At 40.0% G+C, this 17,736-nt stretch overlaps 1 protein-coding gene across 5 annotated transcripts in view; it reads right to left on the reverse strand.

The window, feature by feature from the left end:
- The window catches only part of MAST4 (microtubule associated serine/threonine kinase family member 4), a 285,948-nt gene that overhangs the window by 19,307 nt on the left and 248,905 nt on the right, over window positions 1–17,736 (reverse strand). For all 5 annotated transcript variants that reach the window (XM_075739819.1, XM_075739818.1, XM_075739820.1 and 2 more), the window contains 6 exons: window positions 10,336–10,544; window positions 9,465–9,603; window positions 8,363–8,495; window positions 7,477–7,642; window positions 4,385–4,486; window positions 64–186 (listed from right to left, as the gene is read on the reverse strand). In XM_075739819.1, the coding sequence (XP_075595934.1) occupies window positions 64–186; window positions 4,385–4,486; window positions 7,477–7,642; window positions 8,363–8,495; window positions 9,465–9,603; window positions 10,336–10,544 (872 nt within the window). The remainder of the gene's footprint in view (window positions 1–63; window positions 187–4,384; window positions 4,487–7,476; window positions 7,643–8,362; window positions 8,496–9,464; window positions 9,604–10,335; window positions 10,545–17,736) is intronic.

Genomic DNA, 17,736 nt, shown 5'->3' on the forward strand with positions numbered 1-17,736 from the left:
TCAAAGGCAGTGATTATTTAAACAAGGCATTCATCACAGTTTTTAATACCATCAAACACCTACTGTCAAAATAGCTTGTGTCATCTTCAGACTCCAATTGTGGAATGAATTCTGCTTTCTGCCTCAGCAGACTATTCCAGTCAAGGCTCCTGAAGAACTTATGCTGCTTTACTTCATATGCACCACCTGGGGGAGCCAGAGAAAAACACTAAGCAAATTATACCAAATCCTCTGACATTCATTCAACCAAACCCCTGACCAAAAAATGCAAATTATCATGGAAAGGCAGAGTTATCACTGTAGGCAGGAACTTCTACTACCCATTTCCAGTAGAATCTCCTAAAACTGTTAGAGCACCTCCTCATCCCTGTTTTGTTGTTGCCATTTCTTTAATAGTGGTAGCATTGCTCTATCATCTTCCCCCTTTTAACATTTCTATTTTTCTGGATATACTAATTGTTACCTATCAGCTACACATTAGTCAGAAGCATCAGATGTAGCAGTAGTCATCATCAAAATGTAAGTATGTGTGCTACATGAGTAAGTCCAAGTTTGAAAGTAATGAAGAAAGATTCTTAATAGTAGCGCAATGAAAATACCATTGCTGATCAGGAGCTCCTTTTGGTGTTTTATTGCAGTAATACACAATTCCATAGGAAATATCTTATAATTGATCTTCTTATGAATTACTGCCTACTTGTTATAATATGTGTTAAACAATCACACTAGTTTCAAGTTAAGAAACAACTACAAGAATGCAATAAAATACTGGAGTTTTTGTCCTGGGGAAGTGGGCGATGATGTTAATAAGCATAAATCTAATTCTAAAAACTGAACAGGTAACCTGCAGCAGAAAGAGTTACTGCCAACTTGACTGTATTGGGTTTGCATGGTATGCTTTTAGTAGAGGGGGGGCCTATAGGGGTAGCTTCTGTGAGAAGCTGCCAGAAGCTTCCTCCAGGTCCAACAGAGCCAATGCCAGCCAGCTCCAAGATGGACCTGCTGCTGGCCAAGGCTGAGCCCATCAGCCATGGTGGTAGTGCCTCTGGGGTAACGTGTTTACAAAAGGGTAAAAAACTGCTGCACAACAGCAGCCAGAAGAGAGGAGTGAGAAGATGTGAGAGGAACAACTCTGCAGACACCCAGGTCAGTGCAGAAGGAGGGGCAGGAGGTGCTCGAGGCACTGGAGCAGAGATTCCCCTACAGCCCCTGGAGAAGACCATGGTGAGGCAGGCTGTCCCCCTGGAGTCCATGGAGGTCCATGGTGGAGCAGATATCTGCCTGCAGCCTGTGGAGGACCCCACGCCAGAGCAGGTGGAGGCACCTGGAAGGACGCTGTGACCCCATGGGAAGCCCGTGCTGGAGCAGGCTCCTGGCAGGACCTGTGGCCCCATGGAGAGAGAAGCCCAGGCTGGAGCAGGTTTGCTGGCAGGACTTGTGGCCCCGTGGGGGACCCACGCTGGAGCAGTCTGTTCCTGAAGGGCTGCACCCTGTGGGGAACCCACGCTGGAGCAGTTGGTGAAGAACTGCAGCCCGTGGGAAGGACTCATGTTGGAGAAGTTGGTGGAGGACTGTCTCCCATGGGAGAGACCCCAGGCTGGAGCAGGGGCAGAGTGTGAGGAGTCCTCCCTCTGAGGAGGAAGAAGCGACAGAGACACCGTGTGATGAACTGACCACAAACCCCACTCCCTGCACCGCTTGGGGGGAGGAGGTAGAGAAATCCAGAGTGAAGCTGAGCCCAGGAAGACAGAAGGGGCGAGGGAAAGGTTTATTTAGATTTGTTCTTATTTCTAATTATCCTACTCCATTGTTAACTGGCAATAATTTAAATTAATTTCCCCGAGTCAAGTCAGTTTCACCCGTGATAGTAATCACCGAGTAATCTCCTGTCCTTATCTCGACCCAGGAGCCTTTTGTCGTATTTTGCCTCCCCTGTACAGCTGAGGAGGGCAGTGACAGAGCAGTTTGATGCTTGCTTGGTGGTCAGCCAAGGTCAACCCACCACATTGTTACAGCATGTAAACTTCCCTATGCCAAGGCTAAGTCGAGAGAGCGCGCCACAGTAAAAGTGTTAAGTCTCCACCAGGATTGGTCTCTAAGTCAGAGTGTCAAGATTTCTACGTTAGGTTCTTTACTTTTCTGACTGCACCAGGAAAAATTCATAAAAGCCGAATTTTCCCAAAGGAAATCAAAATCACATCTCATTGTAAGTCACTAGCCAAGGAGTGAACATTTCTCTGAGCACAGTAACGGGTATTACGTCAGAATTGTGTAATTCTTGATTGGATTCACACACTTCAAACCCAAAAAGGTCGTTTTTTTGTCATTTTCCTTCTTCAAAATAAGTATAGTATCTATCTCTCTTCCTACAACCTATGTCACTCAGGTCTCCTGAGCAAATACACAATTACGATTTTCATGGAGTGTTACACAGCTAGCTAATATGTATTAAATAGATAGGGCTGTCATTTGAAATGCATGGTGGAGCCTGGGATAAACCGTGCTATTTTCCAGTACTCTCAGGGGTCCTGTCACATTGCAGCCTCCGTCCCTGCGAGTTGCTTCTGACACTTAAAAAACCCCAACAGCTTTGTTGCGGTTTCTAAACATCCCTCTGCGCTTCAAAGAAATGCCTGCCCAATTTCCTTCTTCAGACTGCCAGCTCTTGAGACACCACGAACAGTCGAAAGAAATCAGCCCGTAAAGGAGGTGCACAGATGCTCCATGTGGTGGCACTGACCATTACAGTAGTTAAGCCAGCCTCATCCTAGCCAATTCACTTTCTCAACCAGCTGTAACAAAAGAGGCAGAATTTGCAATCTACTTCTGATCCAGCCTCTCAGAGGGTGACAGTCTTGAATTAACACTGTGCTCACCAGCAAAAAGCATCCTAACAATGATGCAATGCCTGAAAGGCGTATACTTAAAACAAGGCAATGGAACTCATTGTGGCTCTTCGTTTTGCCCTTGGCAGTGGTGCCCTTTGCAGCAGATGAAGCAGGCAGCAAGTGGAGAAGCTGACTTCGGGCATGACACCTCCGTCACTCTTAACTTGTTCAACATGGGGCAAGGGAGAACAACAAACTTTGCTGGATGCCACTTACTCCAGACCATCAGCTACAGTGATGTCTAAGGGCTATTCACACAGATCCCAGATGCTCAGGGAACAAGGGACATGCAGTTCACTCAACTAAGTCACATCATCATGTCCTAAAGGAAGGCCTGTCATTTGGGACCATGTCAATAGTACTTGGAGTCTGGGTTATACTCATGTTCCCCCTGAGTAACCGTGGTAAGGCCAGTTATGAACTGATTCCTAAAGCTCCTTTTTATATTAGTTCTAAAAATACGCAGTACAATCTGACCACTGGACTCAGTTTTGCCAGCAATTTCCAAGTACTCTCATGCTGACTCACACTGCCACTTGGTTTCCTTGGCATCCCCAGTATTATAGCCATGGCATACAAGGTTCACTATAAATAAGATTACACCTTTATATTCAGGCTCTCGTGTAGGATGCCTTTTTTTCTGTGTTTACATAGTGCTCTGCCCAGTGGGATGGCAGTCAGTGACTAGGGTTCCCACACATTAACACTTTTCATGTGCAGTATTATTCATTACTACCTCTCTCCCAAATTCCCAAATAAATCCTGCTCCATCAACTAACAAATAAACTCTATTACATAAATGCACGGTGCTTTCATTAGCCTATGCAGGCTCACCGCTCCTAATGCCACATGCCAGGTTCTTCTCTTGAAATGGAATGAGCACTGAATGACCACAGTGGAATAAGCTGGCAGGTTGTGTTCTTGCTGATACCCATTTACTTCCTTAACATTCACACTTTTGGTTTTATTCTTTTCCATGCTAGGTAGCAGTGCTTGCTGAATGAGAATGACAAGATCTTTCACAATACAACCTCAGACAGTAATTTCTGAATAATTAGTTGGAGTACTCATCACCCACTCTAAAGCCTGGAGGAACCAATTTGCCAGGCTAAGACACTTCTGAAAAAGGAAGCATCAGTTGTATTTTGATTCCCCTTGTCTATTTCTGTGTCTAGTTATCTAATACTGTATTCATGAAGGAACGCCATCCAATGGCTAACTGAACCTTTGAGAAATTTCTGGTTTACTTATCAACTTAAGAGTAAATGCGAATGACCACACATAAACGCCAAAAAAACCAAGGGCAGTCATCATCTTGTTAAGCTCCTATTACTGGTCTGAATCTCTAAGATACCCTCTGCTATAATGGCATGTTGTCATGCTACTTGCCATGACAGATGTTTCCTGGGCAAAACAAACAGGTGAACAAAAGCTGCCAACGCCAAATATAGAAGCTATTTCTAGCACAGTAACAACTTAAAATAATGCCTCCTAACCTGTTCCCAGTCTTTCCAAAGGATTCTGCCTGAGCAGCAGGGTAATCAGATCCTGGGCATCTGGAGGTGGTGCTTCATCCTTTTCAGGCCAGTTGATTTCATCTAGCAGAACAGAAAAGTTTTTTGTTATTACTAAAGCCTGATCCCAATATTCAGCAGAAACTGTGTGACAGCTCTCATAGTGACCTAGCAATAAAGTCAGAGTTAAGGCAATTTTTCCAAGTTGCTCTCTGTTGCATACCAATTACTTCTGATTTTTATACTCTCTATGCAGACTCTATAAATATATTGTTATGTTCCCATTTTCCTCAGAAGTATCCTTTAACCCAAAACAGTGTTTAACAACAGAATACAGGAATGCTTGGCTCATGGAAAACTATTGCAAAATATTGGCATAACTTGTATGTTGTCCGTTCTCCCTGCCCCCCCTCAAAATCATGGTTTAAATTTTAGTTCTGTTCCATGGAAACTGCTGTTAAGATGGACACAGCTGACCTGACCCAACAGTCACTGCTCACATCTGTAATCCTTCTCTAGTGCTAGCAGACTCACTGAAGTCATTTCTCCCATGACTAAGGGCCGAGGTATCGGATTCTGCTCTAGAGAGATACATGCCAATGGAGCTTTTTTCCAAGTGTTTCATACCTTAGAGGAAAACCACCTCACTCTACTGACTCTTATACTACTAAGGCTTTTGTACTTCATAGCAAGTTGGACCTAAACCATGGAATCAAGATACTAAACCTTGCAGTATTCAGATAAGGCTGAATAAAAATTCCACCAAACTTTCATTTAAATTAAACAATGGAAAATTGTGCCAGCTTCAATATGAGCATGAACTTCATAACAACTTTCCAGCAAGTTTTGTCTGATTTTTAGCAGAAGCTGCCTCCACAAATGTAGTATTTTGCAGGTTTAGACAAAACTCTGCAGAAGTTTCTTGGGAGGTACAAGGATTTTGGCATCAGAGAAACAGAATGCCAGGAGCTCAGGAAATACAGAAGGCTGTTAAGTATTTTGTTGTCATTATATCATCAAGATTTTTTCTTCAAAGTGATCATAATTGGAGAAATAATCATCAGAAGCTACAGAGAAGTTTAATGTTTGTGTTTCAGAGTTTAAGGAAAGGTATTGAAGCAAACAGGCATGAAACTTAACCTGTTTCTGGAGCATTATTTTTAAGCCCAATAATTTTAGGCACCTAAGTTTACACTGATGCCTCCCACAGTTGTACACCTTGGGGGCAGGAAAGGCAACCTACGATGAAAGAGTGAAGAAAAATGAGGGGACAAGATTTTAAAGTGTATTTTAAAGTGGAACGTAGATTTCACCCACAGAAACTCGACTGAAAGTTTAGGGTATAGTTTTGGTTATTTAACATGGGTTTTACAGTTGAATACAAGGGGACATATTTTAGCACATGAAACATCCAACAGAACAGTTCTCCTGCAGATACTGACAGAATGATTTCAATAAGTAAGGACATTTAAAATAGAAGAAACTGACAAGTGAACATTGAAACAAGAAACTGCTGACCAACAGTCTTGGAGAGTGAGTGGGAATAGAACAGGCTTACAAACATACACTTCTACAGGTAATTTCTGGAAGATAAATGGACACATTCAAACAGATAAAGTTATGTAAATAAGTATCAGCTAGATTGTAACACATGACAATTTGTTTTACAAAATGTAAAATTAATGCCACATGCAAAATAAAGTCTAAAGTGCAAATTTTGTCATTAGTTTTAGACTATTCCCTCCCCTTCTCCCAGTCAGAGTGTGAAGATAAAAACACATGTGCATGTGTCTGGAAATGCAATAAAAACATGAGTTATTTCCATGTTTGCCTGCCTACAGCTTCCACTGCAGTTTAAATCTGATTTTGAAAATAAAGCATGAATATGCATCGCAGCCATGAGGCATCCAGAACAAAGCCAGCATTTGCTGCTTGTGTTAATTAAACAGTTGATTCTCCTAGCCACTAAGGCCTAAGCATATATCAGAAAACAACATTGTTATAAATCCATGAACAGCTAGGATGTTGTATAAAGAGGTCATATACTAGAGGCAACTCACAAATCCCTTTCATTACAGTTTACAAAAAGTCTGGCTTTCAACTTCAGAGATGGAGGAAAGATGATGATCGTTTCTCCTTAAGTACAAAAGGGGATTTGTTGTGTTCTCAGAGAATAAGGAACCAGAGGTGTGGTTAGTTTTATTTCTGTTGGGGTTTTTGTATGCTCTTTTTGGGGGTTGGTTTATTTTTTTTTGTCTTAGCTACTGGACCTTTTAAGCAGACCATAAAACAGACTGGGAAATATTCAGTAACAGAGGTGTCATTCTGTTAAATTTTTGGCATAAATAGAGGCCCTCTACATCTATGCATCTGGGAAATTTATGGAAACAGCAGGTAGGATAGTAAACATTTCTGTTTAATTATCATTCAGTTTTGCCACAAGCCACATAGCAATACTTAGGGTCAGCTTGCAGGTTAAGATCTAAAAGGTTATTGAATTTTAAATGGAAGAAGAACAGCTGCTACAGGAATAACATTACATTACAACAATCACCAATGAAATCATTAACAATCTGTGAATTGAATTTGTTTCCTTCTCTTTCTCATTATTTATTATTTGGGAGACATTTGTTTTAGGGTTTTATTACATCTTTGTTAATTTCTTCATTGTGCCATGAGGCATTTTCCTATTTATGCAAATTTATTTTAACTGTTTCTTCTCTGTTATAATTTCCCTACTAGAGACTGAAATAACTGTGCTATAGTGGCACTACTTTTCTACTAATACTGCTTTTCTTTTTCGAACAGTGCAGCTTAACCATTCCACTCTACATTACTGCATTTCTGTACTCAGCAACAATATACAGCAAGTTCAGCTTTTAACCCAAATTTATTCTTACTGCTTTGACAGCAAATTGTGTATTACAGTATTACAATAATAGTGGTTTTTTTGAGCAAAACTAGCTTAAAAACCTAGTCTATCAGTAAAGTTGTAAATATCTTTACTATTAACAGAAATAGAAATGTTTCACAGCAAGCTAAGAAATTTGAGGTTTTTTTGTGACAATCCTCACCACTGATTACTTGTCCAAACAGCTCTTCTGGTGTATCTCCAAAGAATGGCACACACCCAACAAGAAATTCATAAAGGATAATTCCCATAGCCCACCAGTCCACTGGTTTTCCATAACCCTGTCTCAGTATCACTTCAGGAGCTATGTATTCAGGTGTACCACAGACCTAAAGGAAAGAAAATAAGCATGATGGTAAAACAAGTCTAGCTAGGCTATGTCACATCATTTATAATTCTTAAAATGTTAAATAATATGGAAACATGGAAAAATGGAATCCAGTAGGTTTTAGTCTGCTAAGTTTACCTAACAGCTAATGTTTTTAGAATGACCTAGCTACATTTACAGGCATCATGGTCAACATTTGCGTATCTGTCATTCAAAGGACAGTTTGCATTTTGTACATGGGAGTCCATCATGGCAAATATTTTACTTAACTTGAACATATCCTTATCTTTACATGAAAGTTGTGATGGTTTTATCTTAAGTAACTTTTACAGTGAACAGATTGTGAGCAATGGTAATGAGGCATGTTTAAAGGCAAATGGGCCATAGCAAGGATTTTAGCACCCTTGGTTGTACAATGCATCATGAGCTCCACAAGTACTCTGCCGAGACTTCTGAATTCCTTAAAAAAACCAGTTTTCCATTTGTCTCTCTCACAGATTCACTTGCACACAATTAGGTTGTTCATCTTACTAATAGATCCTAATGTAAAAAGAAAAAAGCCTAGTATAATCTGCAGGGCATCAGTAAAAGTAATTGACATACACAATTGCAACACCAATGCAGAAATAACAACAGTTTATACAGCATTGTGCTACATTCTACTGGCAAAACATCACTTTATTTGAACATTCAATGTAGAAATGAAAAAGGTGTGTCTTACTTGTTTGTCAAGGAATTCTCTGGCATCCTTCTCAATGTGACCCTCATACAGATTGGTAGTCAAACTCATAAGCCCCACCTTTGACAGGCCAAAGTCTGTAAGCTTTATATGGCCCATGGATGTTACCAATAAACTGAAAATCAGAACAATCTGAAGTTACTGTGACATAATTCAATGTTATGTGATTATTATTATTATAATACTCAGAGGAAAATGTTTCATTAGCACTGCAAAAATACAGACAGCTTAAGAAGTAATTTAAGCAGGTATAAAATAAACAAGTTAAAAAATCTGACAGTCTTGCATTTGTTACTATTAGTATCAGATGTAAACAAACTTTTTATATGCAATCGCACAACATCTTATGGAATTATATAAGTGTTGAGAGCTGAATGCTAGATGCTTTGAAGAAAAAGAAACAGTCATCACCTGAAAGATCCAAAACAGCATAAATGTCCCTTTTGCAATGAGGTAAGCATTTTCTGTCTGTAACCAGTTAGGTCATTCATTTGGAAAACAACCCCAACATCTCAGGTATTGTCACTCAACAGACAAGACTCCAATTTTTTTTATTTTTTTTTTTTTAATGTGAAACAGGAAGATTAATGGAGCTGCAACAGCCATAGGTTTTACTGCAGCTACTTGCTGGAAGGTTGTTTACGTGTATAGGAGAAACATGGTACTTCTAAATGTGGAAAAAATCCCCCCGAAAAACATAAAACAGGAAGGGTTTTCTAATCTGGTCAATCTTGTCTTCATATATACAAATGTCTGCAAGTTGATGACACTTTGTATTAAACAGTGTTTTAAACATATTTTGAAAGATCCATTTCTCTCCATTTCAGCCAGAAGTACTTTTTTTTTAGCTATTCCAATAGCCTTTTCTGTCTTAAAGACAGACAATTTTACAGAGCTCTCTTGGTAAAAATGCATTTTCTCTAACTGCAGGTAATGAAAATTCACATAATGTGCAGAAATTGTGAATCTACATAACCTTCACAATTTAAAAAAAAAAATCAAAAACATTCAAAGCAAGTTTACACCTTTCATATTTTGTCTAGTAATTTCAAAGTCCTCTTTTGGTTATATTCTATATACATACTTGTCTGGTTTCAAATCCCTGTGTACAATTCCATAATTATGAAGGTATTCCAAGGCCAGAACAGTCTCTGCAAAGTACATCCTTGCCATGTCTACAGGTAAGGGACCCATATTCTTCATCAAAGTAGCGCAGTCTCCACCTGTGGAAACAGGACAAATGTTCCAGATGACGCTATAAATTCTGAGGTGTATCAGTATAATCCATATAGGCTGCAGAAAGAGACACAAACTGTAGTCATAAATGTTTATTTTCCCATCAGATGATTCAATCAAACATGTAACCACACCAGCTACTGCACTGGAAACAGAGTGTGAAGCTGGGAGCAAGCAGTACAAGGGTTCAGCTGGAAATCAATGAAGTCTGTGCTGCTACTTTAAAAAAAAAAAAAAGAAAGCCCACACAACCATAGTCTGGGTATCTCATCTTGCACTACCTCTGTCCACTGTTCTCGTTCAAGATCAGTACATTTTTAAATTGCTTCCTCTTCCCTCTTTCTTCGTAAAAATAACTATTACAAATACCCCAACATGGGCTAATGAAAATTTCAACTCCAGAAAAGCAACCAGCATTTTCCACATGAACTTTGAATGCTAGGACACTTATGATTACGGTCTATGAGGAACTTAAAAGAACTATGAGGAACTTCAAAGAGCAGTTATTTCCAACTACAGCTGGAGCACAAGCATTTTACAAGCTCTCACTGGAGATAATAACTGGGAAAAAAGTTGCCTTATTGAATTTAGATTCTGAATCTGTATTTAACTGAGGACACACAGGGGGCCTTTCTAATGCAAGTGCCATACAGGTTATTTTTCTTTCTTGGTGTAAGAAAACTCTCTTCTTTCTTGGTAGAACAGAACAAACATTTTACCTTCTACGTATTCCATGACCATGCATAAATGACGTCTCGTTTCAAAGGAGCAATACATGCTGACAACAAATGGATTTTCTGCAAATGTCAAGATATCACGCTCAACAAAGGCCTGTTGGATCTGATTTCGGAGGATGAGATTCTGCTTATTAATTTTCTTCATGGCAAATCTTTGTCTGGTTTCTTTGTGTCTCACAAAATAAACCGCACTGAAGAAGTTCAAATGGGAGAGAAAAAGAAAAATGTCGGAATAACTATTAAAAATGTATTTTAAAATACTTTTAAAAATAAATAAATAAATCTATTTTAAAAAAACACACCTGTCTACTAGAGAATAATTGGTTTTAAATTAATGTAGTTGACCTGCCTTTCACATTAGAGAATGACTACAAACCTTATTTTGTTTCCTAATCAGGATGAATGTCAGTAAACACAAGTTAGTCCACAAACTAAACCCAAATAAATCCCTCCCTGTGCCCCAAAGCAAACAACAGATATAGCAAGTGCCCCCCCAGAGATAGCAAATGCTCTCAGCACAGGCAGACTCTGGGTGTTTCCATCAACAAAGAATTATATACAAAAGCCAGCTATGGCACAGTGTTATAAATCACTCCAACGAATGCTTATTCTGTAAGTGTGCTGTCAGATAATTATGACTCAGACTCCATTCAGGGGATTTTAAAACATGTCACAGGTTTCTCAGGAACATTGCTCAGAAGTTGCTCGATGGGGTGGCTCCCTCATTGCCAGGTGCAAAATCTTCTGTTCTTGTTCAGTCCCTGACATCAGCATTGATTTGTATCAGGGGTAGGTCACCAGTAGGTAATCAGAAACAAAGATCACTGCATTAACCACATGGTAATGTGGGATTAAGGTGTATCTTGACATGCAGAACTTCCACTGGGGTACTGGGTACAAAGTTTCCTGTAAGCTTGGTGAGATAAGGTCAAGGCAGCGAGGGAAACAAAGTGAAAGAAAACATCACATGGACAAGCCTTCTTTCTTTCAAGGCTCAAGAGAAGGAATCACGCCGCTGTGAAGCATTGACACAGGACATTATTATCTCTAAATCCCCTTGAGGCAAATCCTGAATATGTTAGCCTTGCCTGAAATTTACTTTGTAGCATTTAATGCTTATAGCATCTCCAGTATATAATTACCAGAATACTGACTGCTTAATGGCAAGAAAGGACTAAAAGGAGAAAATGGGGGGGGGGGGGGGAATGGGACTCAATGTAGTTTTTAAATTCAATTTGTTGTCCCCATGAGGTCCAATTATCAGCATATAATTATTTATTTAAACACAAAAATTAGTTCTTATTTCTATGAAGATGTTCCCACAGCTACCAAAGTTACAGGGCACTGAAAAAAAGCAACATGTTTCTGCTTTCCTTTGTGGAGAAAAACTTTTTCTAGACAAAAAGTTTCTCTTATTGATTCCAAAAACTTTCATTAATTCCTTGTTCTTGTCTGAGCACGGGGCAGGTAAAAGACATTACACCATTATTAAAGTAGGGGGAAATCACCTTGGGCAAAACCCAAGACAAACCCCACCCTTCGTGCCTCCTACTAAGTCTCATTCCTTTCTGCCCCTCCCAAACTGGAATAAAGACCGAGTTATTCAGCTCCAGTACTCCTCCCTGCTGGCTTCACGCCTTTTGTCCTCCTGCACCTCTTCCTACCACTCCCCTCATACTCCTCTCCCCACCTCTTCATCACAACTCTTTTTCATTGCTTTTCTTTCTCTTACATTCCGGTTTTTCTCTCTTTTTTGTTGCTATTGCCTGTCACTCAGTTTTAGCTTCTTAATCTCCTGTAATTTAATCTTTTCTTTTCCCTATTTCAGTCCCCTTGTGCACTCCTGGCATGTAGAAAAGTGAGCCCTTCAGGTGCTTGAAGCTGCAATCCTTAATAAAAAAAAGAAGTTATATGAATGAACTGAGGACTGCCTGAGGACTCAGCGTGCAGACCTTTCTGAGAGCTTTAATGTGGACAGCATGCCAAGATGAACTCTTGAAAGACAAATATTAACCAGAGCATATTATGACAGCGCCTTAATAAATCCCCTCTGCAGATCACGTGGATCTATAGGGTCATTGCTACCATATTTAAAGATGAAAAACCAGTAAGTTCTAAGGACTATCTAGTCCATTAAATATTTGGGATATGCTGGCTATGTTGCCCCAGCACTCTAAATTGCATTCTCCAGTCTTACAGTCACAGGCAGGTAATTGTATAACTTTCCACTAGGATTTGGTTATCTACAATTCCTCAGGAAAAAACTGTTTAGTTCAAGTGTACCAGACTCATGTGACAACCGCAACACAATTGTGTCTCACATTTACACATGCATACACTGTTTATGCTATATAAAGTGCTTTTAAATGATCTTCAACATATAAAAATGTCTAATACCACTTATTCACATTCTCTTATCACAGAAACCCTAGCAAACAGCATTTGTGCTTTACAAAGAAAACTATGCCCTAGTCAGCAGCATGTTATTCCTGCAGAAGACCTTTCTTCCTCCAGGACGCTCCCAGTTCACAGCGGTGATGCCATTTCCTCTGCCTACCAGTACACTAAACTAATAAGCACGCTGCAACAATTGCACGCGGGACTGCCTGTGACACTGATGATCTCGGCTCCCACAGTTCCAAAGAGCGTATTAGAATTTGCTGAAATGTCAATAAAATGAAAAATAGAAAATGAAATCTTCCCAAAGAGAAACCATTAAATAAAGATTTATATATTGCCTGGACATTAAAAAAAAATTAGAGAAAAAAAGAAACAGGAAATCTTCCATGTTTCTGCACATAAGTGAGGCTTCAGCTTAATCGAAGTGGAAAGCTTGGACTAAAGTACACATCTGCAGACACACAACTGCAAACTTTGAGGTAAAATGATGGGGAAAGCCACAGTGAGTTCTAGTGCATAACTCTGTCTTAGGTAATTTTGAACCCTGATTTGTCACCCTTGAAGTATGCTTCTTTTATTGTATAACAACTTATGGTGTAGATTGTGATGGCCTTCTAGTTTCCGTTCACTCTCCTTGAAGCTGTCATGTTGCTCCATTCTCCTAATCCTGACATTGAACTTGCACCTTGGATTTTACCCCAACAGGCCCACTTTCCCACATCTATCTCTATTCTTTATTTCTCAGAATGCTACAGCTCTAGATAGAAGTTTTTTGTTTTGTCTGTGCTTTTAAAAGAGAGCACAATACCTCAACTCCTGGTTTCTTGGCCTTGATCATTAAATGCCGCTCATTATTTTCAGTATATTATAAAGACAATTATAAATTTGAGGATTTCTTTAACACAAAAGCAATGTATTAAGAACACCTAGACCTCCGTTTCCCCTGTCAATCCATTCAATGACAGCTGTATGCCTTGTCTGCCTGCAAAGCCACAATCGGCTCAACAGGAGCTGTATTTCATTTTCACAGGCAATTTCCTGTGAAGAGACTGCTGAATTCTGTACTATCCTGGAATTACATCTGATGTTGCCTCCAGTGAAGAGGAGCCACTTGTGAGGCTGTGATTCATGGTACGGCAATATGGTGAAGTTTATGGATAGCTATTTAAGATCAGAATTTGCAAGCAGCACTGCACCACTTCCTTGCTAGGCAATCACAGAATCATAGAACGGTTTGGGTTGGAAGAGACCTTAAAGACCATGGGCAGGGACACTCTCCACTAGACCACATTGCCCAACGCCCCATCCAACCTGGCCTTGAACACTTCCAGGGAGGGGGCTGCCACAGATTCTCTGGGCAACCTCTTCCAGTTCTTCACCACCCTCACAGTAAAGAATTTCTCCCTAGTATCTCATCTAAACCTACCCTCTTTCAGTTTAAAATCATTATCCCTCCTCCTATCATTACATGCCCATCCAGCAATGCCCATGACCAGATCAAATTTATTTGGAGGCAGGAGCAAATGCTGCCTGAAGCACTGCAGCACTCCTAACATGAGCATCCACTGTGGTGTGGGTCTTCCTTACAGCTTATTAGTCATGTAGTCCATTCAGAGGTGGTGCTACTTAAGTGAGCATACAAAGCCACGCTTCCCCCTATTCTGTTCCACTTCTGAACCGGCAGCTGCCAGGCTGATGATTAATTAACCTCATTTACCCAGCTGCAGAGTAACACTGTCATTTTCTTAGTCCCATTCCCAATGCAACTACACATCAGCAAGTACTCTCAACTGAGTGGAGAAGGGACAGGAATGAGTACTCACAGGTTAGGGGCAGCAGCTGCTCAGGGCAACACTGCCTCAGAGTTTTAAAATTTATCAAGCAACACCATTAGCCAGTATGTCATGTACATATTGACATTACCATCTTTGTCGAAGTAAAAGCATTCCAGCTAGTCGCAAAACAAGTATCATGTATTTGCTTTAATCAGGTACAGTTATACATTAGTGAAGAGCTACTGAACTTACATCACTGACTTCCCTGAAATCAAATGTAAACCTTGCTTTGTTGAGCTGGTTCAGGAACCAGGCTGATGTCAACTTGAACAGATGGACTACTACTATCTGCTACCTCTTGCAAGCTGGAATATGGAAAAAATGTTGCTGTGATTGCAGGAAAAGTTTAAAATTTGGGAAGTATGAAAAGTTCTCGCTGGCTGAAAAAAGTCACGATAGACAGCTTGTGAAACCATTAATGACTTGGCCAGCATCCTACATGTTTACTGATTCACAGCTTGTTTAACTTCTTGTATATTCCTAGCCATTCCCAAAAGCCTGATACACCTCATCTACTATACAGTCATTTAATTGCACTACAAATGAGTTTACCCAATCAATTAAAAGCAGAGAACTGCTAAGATATTTACTCAAACCTTCACAAAACCAATAGTTTATATTTAAACTCATCAAGCTTAACATATCTGACAAATCTCTGCTACAGCATGCCAAGACCAACAATTACCACGTCAAGCAATCAAAGCTTTCAATTTCACTAATGAAGGCAAAAATACCACAGCAAAATCAAAGACAGCAGAATGTATGTTTTTTTTTTAAAATTGGTTCAGAATTAAACCCTCCATTATAGCCTCAAAATAAATAAAATATTACAATAGCATACTGAATCTTTAATTAAAGGCAGAGCACAAAATATACCCACTGACATATTTTTGAGAATAAATCAATGAAGCACAGGCAGAATTCACACATAGTTACGTTATTTAAAAAAATTAATGGCCTGGAAAAACATGGAAGGGAAAAAAAATAATCCTTGTAGGGTAACAATAACTTGTTTCAGCTGCTTATAGTGGTAAATAAACTGCAATAAATGCCTATGGGGCAGTTTATTGCTTTGTATTCACAGATGGAACAGGTATTATTGCTTTATTACACTCCATTTTGTAGGTGGGCTAAAGAGGATTTAGGTTATAGTGATGTGTTCCCCTTTACACTTGACCATAACTTTTGAGTAAATTAACCAAAAACGTATTGGTGCCAACAAAAAAAACCCCACATAATAAAGAAAAAGAATTGGTCTGCCTATATTACAGCCCCACTTTATCTGACTGCTTTGGTTTAACCCAGCAGCAGCTAAAACCACCACACAGCCGTTCACTCACTTGCCCCCATGGTGGAATGGAGGAAAGAATCAGGGCGGGGAGGGGAAGGTAAAACTCATGGGTTGAGATAAAGACAGTTTGATATGACAGAAAAGGAAGATAATAACAGCAGCAACTGAACATACAAAACAAGTGATGCACAGCACAACTGCTCACCACCTGCAGACCACCAATGCCTAGGTAATTCCCGACCCACAGTCTAAACTCCCCGGCCAGCTTCCCCCGAGTTTTTTATATATATATGTATATATGTAGACTGAGCATGACATCATATGGCGTGGAATATCCCATTGGCCAGTTTCAGTCAGCTGTCCTCACTGTGTACCCTCCACACTTCTTGTGCACTCCCAGCCGGCTCACTGGCAGGGGAGTGTGAGAAACTGAAAAGTCCCTGACTTAGTGTAAACAGTGCCTAGCAACAACCAAAAGATCAGTGTGTTATCAATATTATTCTTATCCTACATCCAAAACACAGCACTGTACCCACTACCAGGAAGAAAATTAACTCTGTCGCAGCTGAAAGCAGGACACTGACATACCACAGTGGAGATCTTCAAGTACACAGATAGTTTGGAAAAAGTGATATCCTAGAGAATTAGCACAAGCCGCCTCAACTTACAGTAGTTGGGGGGAAGTGACTAGGTGCTAAAATCACTTTTAAAAGAGTAAATGAATTTAAAAATTTATTGTCTCACAGTTCACCGAGTGTCCTCCTTTCCTTCTACATTAATTAGTATGGGGCAGCGCTGTACCTTTGTTTTCTTTCTTCTTCTCAATTTTTCCTTCTAAGTAGTAACCATTTAAAACATCCAAACCAATAAAATCTACTTTGTTATTGTTTGCTTAAGGATGAAAGCAATAGCATTGTACTAAACTTATGAGATTTTTCAATTTCCACTTCTAATACTACCACAGTATAACCTGCCAGCCTACCCCGTTTTAACATTTGCTAAAGACAATGATCCATGCAGAATCTCCAAGGTGTTCATCCTCTATCAGCTTTTTCCTCACAAATTTATCAGGGTCTCATCCAATTTTTATGACCTTTATATTGCCAATTTCACATATTACTGGCATTAAAAAGGTGTTTCCTAAGTATTGATTTTCCCTGCCACAAACATGAGGAAAAAAAAATCCTACATGTCTACATCATACGTGCCATAGAAAGCCATAGCATTTCATGCTTTCTTTCCAGCTTTTCAGATCCTTACTTGTCTCCAGTTTCAAAAGGACAGATGTCTCTAGTCTGTATTTCTTAATGGCTCATCAAGGCTCTTTCTGATTTTAACACCTATGGAGCAAGAGCCACAGGTCTACCAAACCTCTGACTTTAGGCAGCCAGCCTCATGCTGCTGGTTACAGCACGCTCTCCTGCAGCTGCTCCCTCCTCTCCTCATCCCTCAACATCCTAAAACTGCTGGGAAGCTGGGCAGGTCTAGTGACTCAGACATCCTTTTCTCTGACAGGGACTCACCCCACATGGTTGTTCTTATCCTCCTCCAGTAAGACAAAGAGGAAATTGAGTAGGAGATGAAAGGAAGAATGGAGGGGACTAAGCATGTGCCAAGGGAAGGAGAAAAGGATGCAGCCAGGGAGGGGAGCAGCAGCTACTGCTAACTGCTGGAAGCAAGGCTTTTGAAGTCTTGGGGTAATTGCGAGAAACCAGCATACAGTAAGTAATGAGTTTGCCTAGGGAGAAATTCTGAGAAAATGAATTGTGCAGAGATTGGCTAGTGAGAAGTTGTATTTGGATATTTACATAACTTTAATGCAAATTACACTATTTCCTTCAGGCTTTTGGCTGAGCT

The sequence above is a fragment of the Balearica regulorum genome, chromosome Z, assembly GCF_011004875.1.
Source record: "Balearica regulorum gibbericeps isolate bBalReg1 chromosome Z, bBalReg1.pri, whole genome shotgun sequence".
Taxonomy (NCBI): domain Eukaryota; kingdom Metazoa; phylum Chordata; class Aves; order Gruiformes; family Gruidae; genus Balearica; species Balearica regulorum.